This window comes from Pseudophryne corroboree, chromosome 1 (genome assembly GCF_028390025.1).
Source record: "Pseudophryne corroboree isolate aPseCor3 chromosome 1, aPseCor3.hap2, whole genome shotgun sequence".
In the NCBI taxonomy this organism is placed as follows: domain Eukaryota; kingdom Metazoa; phylum Chordata; class Amphibia; order Anura; family Myobatrachidae; genus Pseudophryne; species Pseudophryne corroboree.
The window spans coordinates 623,517,492-623,532,048 of NC_086444.1; the positions used below are offsets into that span (position 1 = coordinate 623,517,492).

At 46.0% G+C, this 14,557-nt stretch overlaps 1 protein-coding gene across 2 annotated transcripts in view; it reads left to right on the forward strand.

Annotated features, from left to right (window-relative positions):
* Positions 1–14,298, forward strand: part of BSG (basigin (Ok blood group)) — an 82,308-nt gene extending 68,010 nt beyond the window's left edge. For both annotated transcript variants that reach the window (XM_063914477.1, XM_063914476.1), the window contains exons 4-8: positions 8,458–8,594; positions 11,001–11,277; positions 11,666–11,690; positions 12,029–12,090; positions 13,746–14,298. In XM_063914477.1, coding sequence (XP_063770547.1) covers positions 8,458–8,594; positions 11,001–11,277; positions 11,666–11,690; positions 12,029–12,083 — 494 coding nt within the window. In that variant the 3' untranslated portion in view covers positions 12,084–12,090; positions 13,746–14,298. The remainder of the gene's footprint in view (positions 1–8,457; positions 8,595–11,000; positions 11,278–11,665; positions 11,691–12,028; positions 12,091–13,745) is intronic.
* Positions 14,299–14,557: the final 259 nt, after the last annotated feature.

Below are 14,557 nucleotides of genomic sequence, written 5' to 3' on the forward strand. Positions count from 1 at the left end.
CCTCCTCTTCCTCTCATCACAAAGGTGTTGAGGATCATAAGGCAAAGAGTACAGACGATACTCGTCCCAGACTGGCCTCGAAGGGCCTGGTGCTCAGATCTACAAGAGATGCTCACAGGAGATCCCTGGCCTCTTCCTCTGAGGGAAGACCTGTTGCAACAGGGGCCCTGTGTATTTCAGGACTTACCGCGGTTACGTTTGACGGCATGGCGGTTGAACACCGAATCCTAGCGAAAAAGGGGTTTCCAGAAGAGGTCATCCCTACTTTAATAAAAGCTAGGAAGGAGGTGACTGTTAAGCATTATCACCGTATCTGGCGAAAGTATGTGTCTTGGTGTGAGACCAAGAATGCACCTACGGTAGATTTTCATCTGGGTCGTTTTCTCCACTTCCTACAGACAGGAGTGGATATGGGCCTGAAATTAGGCTGTTAAGGTTCAGATTTCGTCCCTCTCGATTTTCTTTCAGAAGGAATTGGCTTCTCTTCCAGAAGTCCAGACGTTTGTAAAGGGAGTGCTACACATCCAGCCTCCTTTTGTGCCGTCCAGTGGCACCTCAACGTGGTGTTGCAGTTCCTAAAATCACACTGGTTTGAACCCCTTAACAAGGTTGAGTTGAAATTTCTTACTTGGAAGGTGGTCATGTTGTTGGCCTTGGCATCAGCAAGGCGAGTATCAGAATTGGCGGCTGTCACACAAAAGCCCCTACTTGATTTCTCGAACGTCCTAGTGGATGCTGGGAACTTCGTAAGGACCATGGGGAATAGCGGGCTCCGAAGGAGGCTGGGCACTCTAGAAAGATCTTAGACTACCTGGTGTGCACTGGCTCCTCCCACTATGACCCTCCTCCAAGCCTCAGTTAGATTTCGTGCCCGGCCGAGGTTGGATGCACACTAGGGGCTCTCCTGAGCTCTTAGAAAGTTATAGTCTTAGAATTTGTTATTTTCAGTGAGACCTGCTGGCAACAGGCTCACTGCAGCGAGGGACTAAGGGGAGAAGAAGCGAACTCGCCTGCTTGCAGCCGGATTGGGCTTCTTAGGCTACTGGACACCATTAGCTCCAGAGTGATCGACCGCAGGCCCAGCCTTGATGTTCGGTCCCGGAGCCGCGCCGCCGTCCCCCTTACAGAGCCAGAAGCAAGAAGATGGTCCGGAAAATCGGCGGCATGAAGACTCTGTCTTCACCAAGGTAGCGCACAGCACTGCAGCTGTGCGCCATTGCTCCTCTCACACACTTCACACTCCGGTCACTGAGGGTGCAGGGCGCTGGGGGGGGCGCCCTGAGGCAGCAATACAAACACCTTGGCTGGCTAAAATACCTCAATATATGGCCCCAGGGTCTATATATGAGGTAAATACCCCTGCCAGAATTCCATAAAAAAACGGGAGAATAGGCCGCGAAAAAGGGGCGGAGCCTATCTCCTCAGCACACTGGCGCCATTTTTCCCTCACAGCTCGGCTGGAGGGAAGCTCCCTGGCTCTTCCCTGCAATTCTACAGTACAGTAAGAGGGAAAAGAGAGGGGGGGCATTAAAATTGGCACTGTATACAGTATATTATATAAAAGCTATTAGGGACATAACTCAGTTAGTCCCTGTGTATGTATATATATATATATATATATATATATATATATATATATATATATATATATATATATATATATATCTAGCTCTGGTGTGTGCTGGCATACTCTTACTCTGTCCCCCCCAAAGGGCTTTTGTGGGTCCTGTCCTCGTTTAGAGCATTCCCTGTGTGTCTGCGGTGTCGGTACGGCTGTGTCGACATGTGGAATGAGGAGGCTTATATGGTGACAGAACAGAGGCCGATATATGTGATGTCGCCCCCTGTGGGGCCGACACCAGAGTGGATGGATAGGTGAAAGGTATTAACCGACAGTGTCAACTCCTTACATAAAAGGGTGGATGACGTAACAGCTGTGGGACAGCCGGCTTCGCAGCCCGCGCTTACCCAGGCGTCTCAAAGGCCATCAGGGGCTCAAAAACGCCCGCTCTCTCAGATGGCAGACACAGATGTCGACACGGAGTCTGACTCCAGTGTCGACAAGGTGGAGACATATACACAATCCACTAGGAACATCCGTGACGTGATCCCGGCAATAAAAAATGTGTTATACATTTCTGACTTTAACCCAAGCACCTCTAAGAATGGGTTTTAGGTTTGGGGAGAAAAAACAGGCAGTGTTTTGTTCCCCCATCAGATGAATAAATTAAGTGTGTGAAAGCGTGGGTTCCCCCGTTAAGAAACTGGTAATTTATAAAAAGTTACTGATGGCGTACCCTTTCCCGCCAGGTGGATAAGTTACGCTGGGAGATATCCCCTAGGGTGGATAAGGCGCTCACACGTTTGTCAAAAAAGGTGGCACTGCCGTCTTAGGATATGGCCACTTTAATAGGTGCCTGTTGATAAAAAACAGGAGGCTATCCTGAAGTCTGTATTTACACACTCAGGTACTAGACTGAGACCTGCAGATAGTGCTGCTGCAGCGTGGTCGGTGACCCTGTCAAACAGGGATACTAGTTGGCAAACATAAAAACATATTAAAGACGTCGTCTTATATATGGGGGATGCACAGAGGGATATTTTGCCGGCTGGCATCCAAAATAAATGTAATGTCCATTCTGTCAGGAGGGTATTAGAGACCTGTCACTGGACAGGTGATGCTGACTTAAAAAGCGCATAGAGAGCCTTATAAGGGTGAGGAATTATTTGGGGATGGTCTCTGGGACCTCGTATCCACAGCAACTGCTGGGAAGAAATAATTTTACCTCCAGGTTTCCTCACAGACAAAGGTACAATCCTTTCGGCTTCAGAAAAGCAAGCGGGTCAAATGGCGCTTCCTTTCTGTACAGAGACAAGGGTAGAGGGAAAAAAGCTGCACCAGTCAGCCTGTTCCCAGAATCAAGATTCTTCCCCCGCCTCCTGTGAGGCCACACCATGACGCGGGTGCTCCACAGGTGTAGCCAGGTACGGTGGGGGGCAGTCTCAAAAAATTTCAGCAATTAGTGGGCTCGCTCACAGGTGGATCCCTGTTTCTTTCAAGTAGTATTTCAGGGGTACAAGCTGGAATTCGAGATGTCTCCCCCCAGCCGTTTCCTAAAATATGCCTTGCTGACAACTCCCTCCGGCAGGGAGGCTGTGCTAGAGGCAATTAATAAGCGGTATTCCCAGCAGGTAATACTCAAGGTGCCCCTACTTCAACAAGGACGGGGTTACTATTCCACACGGGTTGGGGTACCGAAACCGCATGGTTCGGTGTGACCCATTTTATATTTAAAATCCTTGAACACAAAAATTCAAGTTCAAGATGGAATCGCTCAGGGCGGTTATTCCAAGCCTGGACGAGGGGGATTACATGGTATCCTGGGACATCAAGGATGCTTACCTGCATGTCCCCATTTACCATCCTCGCCAGGAGTACCTCAGATTTGTGGTACAGGATTACCATTACCAAGTCCAGACACTGCCGTTTGGACTGTACATGGCACCGAGGGTGTTTTATCAAGGTAATGGCCGAAATGTTGATACTCCTTCAAAAAAAGGGAGTTGTAATTATCCCGTACTTGGACAATCTCGTTATAAGGGCGAGGTCCAAGGAGCAGTTGGTAGTCGGGGTAGCACTATTTTGGAAAGTGCTACAACAGCATGGTTGGATTCTAAACAGTCCAAAGTCACAGCTGGTTCCTATGACACGTCTATTGTTCCTGGGGATGGTTCTGGACATAAACCAGAAATAGGGTTTCTCCCGGAGGAGAAAGCCAAGGAGTTGTCATCTCTAGTCAGAGACCTCCTGAAGCCAAAATAGGTAGCGGTGCATCATTGCACGCGAGTCCTGGGAAAAATGGTAGCTTCCTACGAACCAATCCCATTAGGCAGGTTCCATACAGATCGCATCTTCCGATGCATAGGCTGATAACCCTGTCTCCAAGGACCAGGGTATCTCTACTGTGGTGGCTGCAGAGTGCCCATCTTCAAGAGGGCCGCAGGTTCGGCATACAGGACTAGGTCCTAGTGACCATGGATTCCAGCCTTTGAGGCTGGGAGGCAGTCACACAGGGAAGAAATTTCCAGGGACTTTGGTCAAGTCAGGTTATTTCCCTACACATAAATATTCTGGACCTGAGGGCCATTTACAATGCCCTGAGGCCGGCAAGGCCTCTGCTTCAAAACCAGCCGGTACTGATCCAATCAGACAACATCACGGCAGTCGCCCATGTAAACCAACAGGGCGGCACAAGAAGCAGGATGGCGATGGCAGAAGCCACAAGGATTCTCCGATAGGCGGAAAATCATGTGTTAGCACTGTCAGCAGTGTTCATTCCCGGAGTGGACAACTGGGAAGCAGATCTTCTCAACAGACACGACCTCCACCCGGGAGAATGGGGACTTCCTCCAGAAGTCTTCCAATAGGATTGTACACCATTGGGAAAGGCCACAGGTGGACATGATGGCGTCCCGCCTCAACAAAAAGCTATAAAAGATTTTGCACCGGGTCAAGGGACCCTCAGGCGATAGCTATGGACGCTCTGGTAACACCGTGGGTGTACCAGTCGGTTTATGTGTTCTCCCCTCTGCCTCTCATACCAAAGGTACTGAGAATAATAAGAAGGCGAGGAGTAAGAACGATACTCGTGGATGGCCAAGAAGAGCTTGGTACCCAGAACTTCAAGAATTTATATCAGAGGACCCATGGCCTCTGCCACTCAGACAGGACCTGCGGCAGCAGGGGCCCTGTCTGTTCCAAGACTTACCGCGGCTGCGTTTGTCGGCATGGCGGTTGAACGCCGGATCCTGAAGGAAAAGGGCATTCCGGAGGAAGTCATTCCTACGCTTACTAAAGCCAGGAAAGAGGTTACAGCAACTCATTATCACCGCATATGGCGAAAATATGTTGCATGGTGTGAGGCCGAAAGGGCCCCAACAGAGGAATTTCAACTAGGTCGATTTCTGCATTTCCTGCAAGCAGGAGTGACTATGGGCCTTAAATTGGGTTCCATTAAGGTACAGATCTCGGCTCTGTCGATTTTCTTTCAAAAAGAACTAGCTTCAGTACCTGAAGTTCAGACATTTATAAAAGGAGTGCTGCAGAGTCAGTCCCCGTTTGTGCCTCCTGTGGCACCTTGGGATCTCAACGTGGTGTTGAGTTTCTTAAAATCACATTGGTTTGAACCACTAAAAACCGTGGATCTGAAATATCTCACGTGGAAGGTGGTTATGTTATTGGCCTTGGCTTCTGCCAGGCGAGTATCAAGGTTGGCGGCTTTGTCTTGTAAAAGCCCTTATTTGATTTTCGATATGAATAGGGCAGAATTGAGGACTCGTCCCCAGTTTCTCCCAAAGGTGGTGTCGGCGTTTCACCTGAACCAGCCTATTGTGGTGCCTAGGCTACTAGGGACTTGGAGGACTCCAAGTTGCTAGACGTTGTCAGGGCACTGAAAATATATGTTTCCAGAACGGCTAGAGTCAGAAAATCTGACTCGCTGTTTATCCTATATGCACCTAACAAGCTGGGTGCTCCTGCTTCTAAGCAGACTATTGCTCGTTGGATTTGTAGTACAATTCAGCTTGCACATACTGTGGCAGGCCTGCCACAGCCAAAATCTGTCAATGCCCATTCCACAAGGAAGGTGGGCTCATCTTGGGCGGCTGCCCGAGAGGTCTCGGCTTTACAATTTTGCCGAGCAGCTACTTGGTCAGGGGCAAACACGTTTGCAAAAATTCTACAAATTTGATACCCTGGCTGAGGAGGACCTGGAGTTCTCTCATTCAGTGCTGCAGAGTCATCCGCACTCTCCCGCCCGTTTGGGAGCTTTGGTATAATCCCCATGGTCCTTACGGAGTTCCCAGCATCCACTAGGACGTTAGAGAAAATAAGAATTTACTCACCAGTAATTCTATTTCTCGTAGTCCGTAGTGGATGCTGGGCGCCCATCCCAAGTGCGGTTTATCTGCAATACTTGTACATAGTTATGGTTAACTAAATCGGGTTATTGTTGAGCCATCTGTTGAGAGGCTCTATTGTTTCATACTGTTAACTGTGTTTCATATCACGAGTTGTACGGTGTGATTGGTGTGGCTGGTATGAGTCTTACCCAGGATTCAAAATCCTTCCTTATTGTGTACGCTCGTCCGGGCACAGTACCTAACTGAGGCTTGGAGGAGGGTCATAGTAGGAGGAGCCAGTGCACACCAGGTAGTCTAAGATCTTTCTAGAGTGCCCAGCCTCCTTCGGAGCCCGCTATTCCCCATGGTCCTTACGGAGTTCCCAGCATCCACTACGGACTACGAGAAATAGAATTACCGGTGAGTAAATTCTTATTTTTTCATGTGGATCAAGCTGAATTGAGGACACGTCCGCAATTTTTGCCTAAGGTGGTTTCTTCATTCCATGTGAATCAACCTATTGTAGTGCCTGTGGCTACAAGTGACCTGGAGGATTCCAGATCCCTGGACGTAGTCAGGGCCTTAATTTATGTAGCCAGGACGGCTAGAATTAGGAAAACAGAGGCTCTGTTTGTCCTGTATGCGGCCAATAAGATTGGCGCACCTGCTTCGAAGCAGACTATTGCTCGCTGGATCTGTAATACGATTCAGCAGGCTCACTCTACGGCTGGATTGTCGGTACCAAATTCGGTTAAGGCCCATTCAACTAGGAAGGTGGGCTCTTCTTGGGCGGCTGCCCGACGCGTATCGGCATTACAACTTTGCCGAGCGGCGACTTGGTCGGGGTCAAACACTTTTGCTAAATTCTACAAGTTTGATACCCTGGCTGATGAGGACCTAGCGTTTGCTCAGTTGGTGCTGCAGAGTCATACGCACTCTCCCGCCCGATTGGATGCTTTGTTATAAACCCCATGGCCCTTACGGAGTCCCCAGCATCCTCTAGGACGTAAGAGAAAATAAGATTTTAAACCTACCGGTAAATCTATTTCTCCTAGTCCGTAGAGGATGCTGGGCGCCCGTCCCAGTGCGGAAACTCTGCAAGACTTGTATATAGTTGTTGCTTACATAAGGGTTATGTTACAGTTGAAATCGGTCTTGGACTGTTACTGTTGTTCATACTGTTAACTGGTTATGTATGTTGCAGGTTACATGGTATGATTGGTGTGGGCTGGTATGAATCTTGCCCTTGGATTTCTAAATCCTGCCTTGTATTGTCCATCTCCTCTGGGCACAGTTCTCTAACTGAGGTCTGGAGGAGGGGCATAGAGGGAGGAGCCAGTGCACACCCATAGTCAAAGTTCTTTTTAGGTGCCCTATCTCCTGCGGAGCCAGTCTATACCCCATGGTCCTTACGGAGTCCCCAGCATCCTCTACGGACTAGGAGAAATAGATTTACCTGTAGGTTTAAAATCTTTATTTATTTTTTCAACCTCATAGACTGTTACTATGTTATGAAGGCAAATCCCAGGACTGCAGTGTCTAGTGCAGACTTAGCTGCACTGTAAGATAGAAGCAGCAGCGACTACTGTCTTCACTTTCCACTGCAGTCTTGGCTGCTGAGCAAGTGTCTGTTGGATGCTGCTGGGCTGCACAATCGCTGGCCACAGTGATTGGGATATAGAGGGAGAGAAGCCGTGGCTGCTCAGTTTCCATCGCAGTGCCGCAGGTTTGCCTGATCACTGTGGCCAGCAGTGATTGGGAAACTATGAAGGTGGATACAGTGGGTCTGGGACTCCAGGTCGACAACAAAAAGGTTGACACACCTTAGGTCGACACCAATTGGTTGACACACCTTAGGTCGACAGGAACTAGGTCGACAGGAACTAGGTCGACAGGAACTAGGTCGACAGGAGTTTTTTTAATGTTTTTTTTGGGTATAGTTTTCTTCGTAGAGTGACCGGGAACCCCAATTAGTGCACCGCTTCGCTCGCCATGCTTCGGGCATGGTGCCTTCGCTCCGCTCGGCACAGATTACCGTTCCAATTGTAGTCCACGTGGATCGTTAAGTATGAAAAGGTTCCAAAAAAGAAAAAAATAGTGAAACTCCTGTCGACCTTTTGTTCCTGTCGACCTTTTGTTCCTGTCGACCTTAGGTGTGTCGACCTTTTTGTTGTCGACCTGGAGTACGGATACTGATACAGTAGTCCCTCTGAGATTGGAGATAGTCTTTCAGGAGTCGCCAAGCGGGTTTTTCTAACTGGTCATTTCAGGGATATCCAGCCTGGCTTGGTCGCATCTGATTGACCACACTGGGCAAGTGGTTAATTAACTAGTGGTGATGTCAAAATGTGGCCATATTACACTCATTTCAACAGGTAGTGGTTTGGAATAATTGTATTTAATATAATGGGGCATTTTTTTTAACTCTTATATGTACATTTATTATAACATACACTTTGTACTAGGTCAGTCACTTTTACTATGTTCTGTGGTGACTTTATATATGAGTAAAGGTTGAGTTGTACAGTGAGCGGTTTAAGTCTTTTCTCCTTTCAGTTGCTCCACATGTTGTAGCTTACAAGAAAATGGAACATGGCAATGAGGGAGACACAGGAGTCCTGACGTGTAAAAGTAGCTCCTTTCCTTACGTGGAAGAGTGGACATGGTACATATTATCTGAAGACGGCATTAAGGTTTGTGCTTATCTTTATTGGCCTTTTGATTTTTTTGATTGAAACTTAATAATGGAAGCTTCTGTAGACAGCCGCATACAACATTTTTTTAGTGTTTCCTAAAATTTTATTTTCCTCGGGTTAAACTCAATTTGTTACTACTTACTGCCCATCCTTTGTTTTCCTATACTATATATTGGGATTCAATTATGCTGGGGCAACAAGCCACTTATAATTAACTAAAATGCATTTGGATTTCAGTTTTTCTATTACATGTTTAGAGCCAAACCTAACCTTTTTATACAACACTGAATGACTGTTTCCCTCTCATGGGTGCTTAGATGTGTATTTGTAACATAGTATAGCTATGGTTCCAAACCCACAACAAAAAAATCACTATTGGCCCACCTGCCTACTTGCACTTGACCCTATTACTATTTTAGTTATTTGATTATTCTTGATGTCATATTGTATGCCCCAAGTAGATAATGGTAAACTGGTCATGGAATATTTTACAATACTCAAAGTAATGGGGGATATTAAAGCCTGTCTGTAAATAGATTAGCAGACTTTACTTTCTAACTGCTCATGTGTATAAAGTAGTGTGTAGAGGATCCACATTCCCAGTGCCTTTGGAAAAATGGGGTGCTTTTTGCACATCGGTTTTTTATAAATGCTTCCTATAACTAAATATACAGTGTGCTCTTGGAAGCAATGGCTTTTACATCTGCATAAGATCTAAAGACATTGAAGTCTAGTTTTACTTTGGAGATTACCGCAACATGTTGCGCTTGTGAGCGACTATCCCAGAGGAGGCATAAATTATGAATTCCTACACTTAATTGCTGCCCCATTTGTTTGGCATTTCTGTTTTTACTGTCGGTAAAACGGTTTGCTCCACAGTAAAACTGACTTCTCCAGTTGTGAGCTATCCAATCCACTGCTAAGCGAGCTGTCATCCTGCATGTAGACTACATACCCATTGCACCAGATATTTAATAGTGTAGGCTTGCCATCCTTTCCAGGAATGGCTAAATACATGTAACACTGCCTTCCTTTTGCAAAACCACACTTTCAAACTGCACTGTGTAGTCCAGCGGTGGCCAACCCGCAGCTCTCGAGCCGCATGCGGCTCGGCCGGCTCCTGGCCACCGCTGCCCCCAGACGCACGCCTCTCCAGCAGCAGTGTCTCGCTTCAATTCGGCGCCGGGCCATGAGCCAATCAGTGCTCGCGGACCGGCAGCTAAGGTTCCTGATTGGCTGCCGGACCGCGAGCTTTGATTGGCTCATGGACCGGCGCCTAATTCAAGAGAGATGCCGCCACCGGAGAGAAGCAGCAGCGCGGTGGGGAGCGGAACGGGGTCTGGTGAGCACTGTGGGGATGTGTATCTGGCACTGGGGGCAGTAGCAGGCACTGTGGGGACATGGGTATCTGGCACTGTGGGGACATGGGTATCTGGCACTGTGGGGACATGGGTATCTGGCGCTGTGGGGACATGGGTATCTGGCGCTGTGGGGACATGGGTATCTGGCGCTGTGGGGACATGGGTATCTGGCGCTGTGGGGACATGGGTATCTGGCGCTGTGGGGACATGGGTATCTGGCGCTGTGGGGACATGGGTATCTGGCGCTGTGGGGACATGGGTATCTGGCGCTGTGGGGACATGGGTATCTGGCGCTGTGGGGACATGGGTATCTGGCGCTGTGGGGACATGGGTATCTGGCGCTGTGGGGACATGGGTATCTGGCGCTGTGGGGACATGGGTATCTGGCGCTGTGGGGACATGGGGGGGGTATCTGGCGCTGTGGGGCATAGCAGACACGTGTATCTGCACTGGGGCCATAGCAGGCACTGTGGAGACGTGTATCTGGCACTGGGGGCATATATATCTGGCACTGTAGAGGCACCCGTTTTTATATGTATGTGGCACTGTACTGGGGCATTATATGTATCTGGCACTATATAACATGATGAAAAACGGGGTTATGATATGAGGTCGTACTTCTACAAACGTCATACCGAGAGGTGTGCACACAAAAATGGGGTGTAACTTTGTGACAACTAGGCCACGCCCTCATATTTGTGCGCACGATAGTGGCTCTTGCTCTTGACTACAGATCTTTTCTGGCTCTTTGCCTCTGACTGGTTGACCACCCCTGGTCTAGTCTCTGCTGTAGCATAAAACATAAACCATGACAAGCTTGTATCTGTCGTGAAATTATTTTAATGAATTTACTGTCTGGTTTAAAGGAAAATATTCCTTAATTTGTATAAAATGTTGACTTACTGTTACTTGTTTAACCAGTTGCCAAGATTATACATTTTGTTCACCCATATAGTTTCTAAAGTGATTTTTGTTATTTCATATTCTTCAATTGTATTTAAACTTTTTATTTTATTTTTATTTTTATTTTATTTTTCTTCAGCCCATAGTGAATGGATCAGAGGAACGCTATATTATAAAATCCACTGGAAATAAGACAGAGCTTCGCATTCACCAACTGGATATTGAGAAGGATCAGGGTGATTATATTTGCAATGGATCCAATGTGCTGGGCATTAACGGGACCACAGTTTCCCTTCGTGTGCGTAGCCGTCTTGCTGCACTCTGGCCCTTCCTTGGCATTGTGGCGGAAGTTCTGATTCTAGTAACCATCATCTTCATCTATGAAAAAAGGAGAAAGCCTGATGAGCTACCTGAAGGTAAGGCACATATCGACGTTCTTTGTTGTAGTCTTATTTTATAAGTGTTGATCAGTGTATCTAGACAGACTAGATGAAATCCTATCAATGCACTTTAATATTGAATCCTGCATATTCTCACACTACAACTTTGTTGCGCCTTTTGTAGCCTACAGTCAACTTTTTAATCTTATTTATTGGTATCCCTCCTCTTCCTTCTTTATGAGCTCCAGGAAGGGTGAATTCTTTTGGTAAGAAGGAACAAAACCCCCTGTCCTGCTTTGCTTCTATGTAGCACTGGGTGCAATATGGCATCTCAAGCAGTGCCTGCTTAGAACTCCTGCCCTACTCATTGGGAGTCTTGCTGGCTCTAAAAATTGCTCTAACTTGTAATTGTTCTTTCCCACAGATGAAGATGGCGGATCTGCTCCTCTGTAAGTATTGTCATTTCTATTATATTATCCTTGCAAAGCATGTGTATTTAATGGTAACTGTGTAGCTTTCTAGGTTGTAAGTGCTGCATGACTTTTTTTTGTTTCATCCAAAATGTTTTTCATAATGGAAATGGTAATGATTGCTATAGGGGTATGTTCTCGCTTAACGTAAACCCAATGAGTAACATTTTGTGTAGTTGGATGTATCAATTAGTCATCCATACTTCAGTTGAATGCAATTGTTAACCTTAAGCAGTTGCAGATGGGAGGCTTATGCAATGGAAATAGTTGTAAGTAAAAGTCCATTCTTTCATAACCTTTCTTTATGGTGTCTTTAGGAAAAGCAATGCTGGGGCAAACAATGACACTGTGCGACAGAGGAACTCCAGCTGAGTCACAGGTGAGAGCTAATGTAAATGTTGGGGTGCTTCAGTTAGGAACTCCCGAGACACAACTTTACAAACTAAATGGCCTCGAGGGCTCGTTCCTTTTTGGTGCAGTATGAGATGTTCTTTCTAAAGAGGGTGACTGCATGTTGCCTGAGCTTGTTATAGAGATATAGTTGACTGGTTTCAACAGGGAGTACTTGCATGACTTGAGAGTCCAGTCGCAATATAGCATAGTGAATATTTACAGACGTGTCTTTACACCATACAGCGTGACTGAGATGCTCTAATTTTTTTCCAGCTTTTTCTAAATATTGCATCTTAGTTGTTTGTTTAAGCCAGTTACACACTAGAGCGACAGCCAATTCCATTTGGCCTGGAGCAGAGGAGATTGTCTACGCCTATGAAGGACTGAGTGTGTTCCGCCCTTTATACCACTTTTACACTCGCAGGAAAGTTCATTCCCGGGAATGTGTCCCGGTATATTTGCCGGGACACATTCCCGGGAATGACCCTTTCACATTAGCGGGCTGACCCGGCATATTGCCGGGTCAGTGACGTCACCGCCGAGTCTCCCAGAGGCGGTGCTTGGAGATAATCTTCTCCAAGCACCGCCTCCTCCTATGAAGAGAACGGGTGCCGGGTCGCCTTGACCCGGTATACCCGTTTACACTGGCAGCTTCCCGGGACGGTCCCGGGTTCAACCCTGCTTTTGACCTGGGATGAAATCCCGGGATGCTCGTCCCGGGAAATTGTCCCTGTACCCATTTACACTGAGAAGAATCCCGGGATGATGCGCGTTCACGTGCAATATCCCGGGATTTTTCTGCGAGTGTAAAAGGGGTATTATTTACACTGCCCTGCTGTGCTAGCAACATCTTCTGTTGGCCCTGCAGCAGTCACTAATGACCCACAGGACCGCGCAATCATGTACACCCTGCACAATGTAGACAACTTGTCGTCCTAAAATAGAAAATTGTCCCAAAATTGTGCAGATGTGTAGCCGGCTTTAACCACTACAAAGCCACTCAGTGTACCAGAGATGTTAGGTTTTGACTTATGGCAAAGGAATTGGTACAACCTATGTATATAGTTGCAGATTCAGTATAACAATGTGGTGGGATTAATAACTACTCGTATATGGACCTTTTTTGTTTTGCATATATTTGCGCAAGCCGCAGTGGTCAGTGAACGCTAGAAATGTAGCTTTGTCACTTGATTTAGCCGTGCAAATAAGACTCATTTTGAGAGTGAAAAAAGGCCACTTTTGCGGTTAAGTTACAATGACCCTGGACACCTAGAGTAAAGGTGTATGAGGGCACATCTATATGTGCATTATTTATGTTAATATCGCACAAGAATTGACAATTTTTACTTTCTATTTAGTGTTTTTTTTTCTTTTTTCTTTTATTCCCATTTAAGTATGTTCATATAGTTTTTCTTTGTAAGCACTTAAATATCTGTGCTGAAAACCACAGACTTATGGACCCAGCGTATTAATAACTAAACTTAAGTACTGAGTAATGTACAAATGCCAAGTTATTAAACTGCTGTATCAGTTTCTAAAAGTTGTTTTCTATGTGCAAATAACTGAGATGGTGTTCTTGCTGGTGTAATCATGATTTACAGTTCTGAACTGAAGTTTGACCTTTACGTATTTCTTTTCCAGGTGAATGGAAGGCTACACATTAAGCAAGCACTGATGTTTTACACTCAGAGTACACAAGTTCCCTGTCCTGTGATTTTTTTTTTAATATTATCTGACATTTCCTCTTATATATTTTTTTTTTGTTTTTCTCTGTTGTGTGAAACTTAGTCTTCGGCTTGCTACATAAACGATATCAACTGCTGGATGATGTATATGTGATTCCACTTCTGCTGAGGGGCTACTTGTTACTAGATGTATGTGTAACAGTTGTCAGACATCTTAATTACTGGCACATGAAGGTTCAGCCTTTATAAATTCCTATTTTATTATTCTTTGATCCTTTTTGCCCTTTGATCTGTGACTTCATTGTGTGTAAAAATGTGTGTTCTAGACTATTGCAGAGAGAATGCAATCTGCATGCAGGACAAAACTGTCGTGTATATTTTCAACTTGAGTGATTGCAGAACTCCTTATCCTGTGGTTCACACTGTCTAATGTCTGTCCTTGGAAGTTTGACACTGGATTGTTAATTTGCGTCTGAAGAGAAACCACAATAAAGATTTTCCAACTTTTATTTGATTATCTCAGTGGTAGCTGCACTCAAAGTCCATGTTGTGGGGTATTGTGCTAAAAACAAATCGTGTGGGACAATTTATGAATATTTATCAGTTGTAGGTAATCATATTTGATTTATAGAGGCCAGAAGCAGAATCCTAGGACCAAACACTGAGCAGTGGCTCCTAAACGCGGACCTCAAAGTGCCCCAACATTCCATTTTAAGGTTATCCATGCTTAGACACCAGTGATTTTAATTGGTATAATCAAAATGTGCT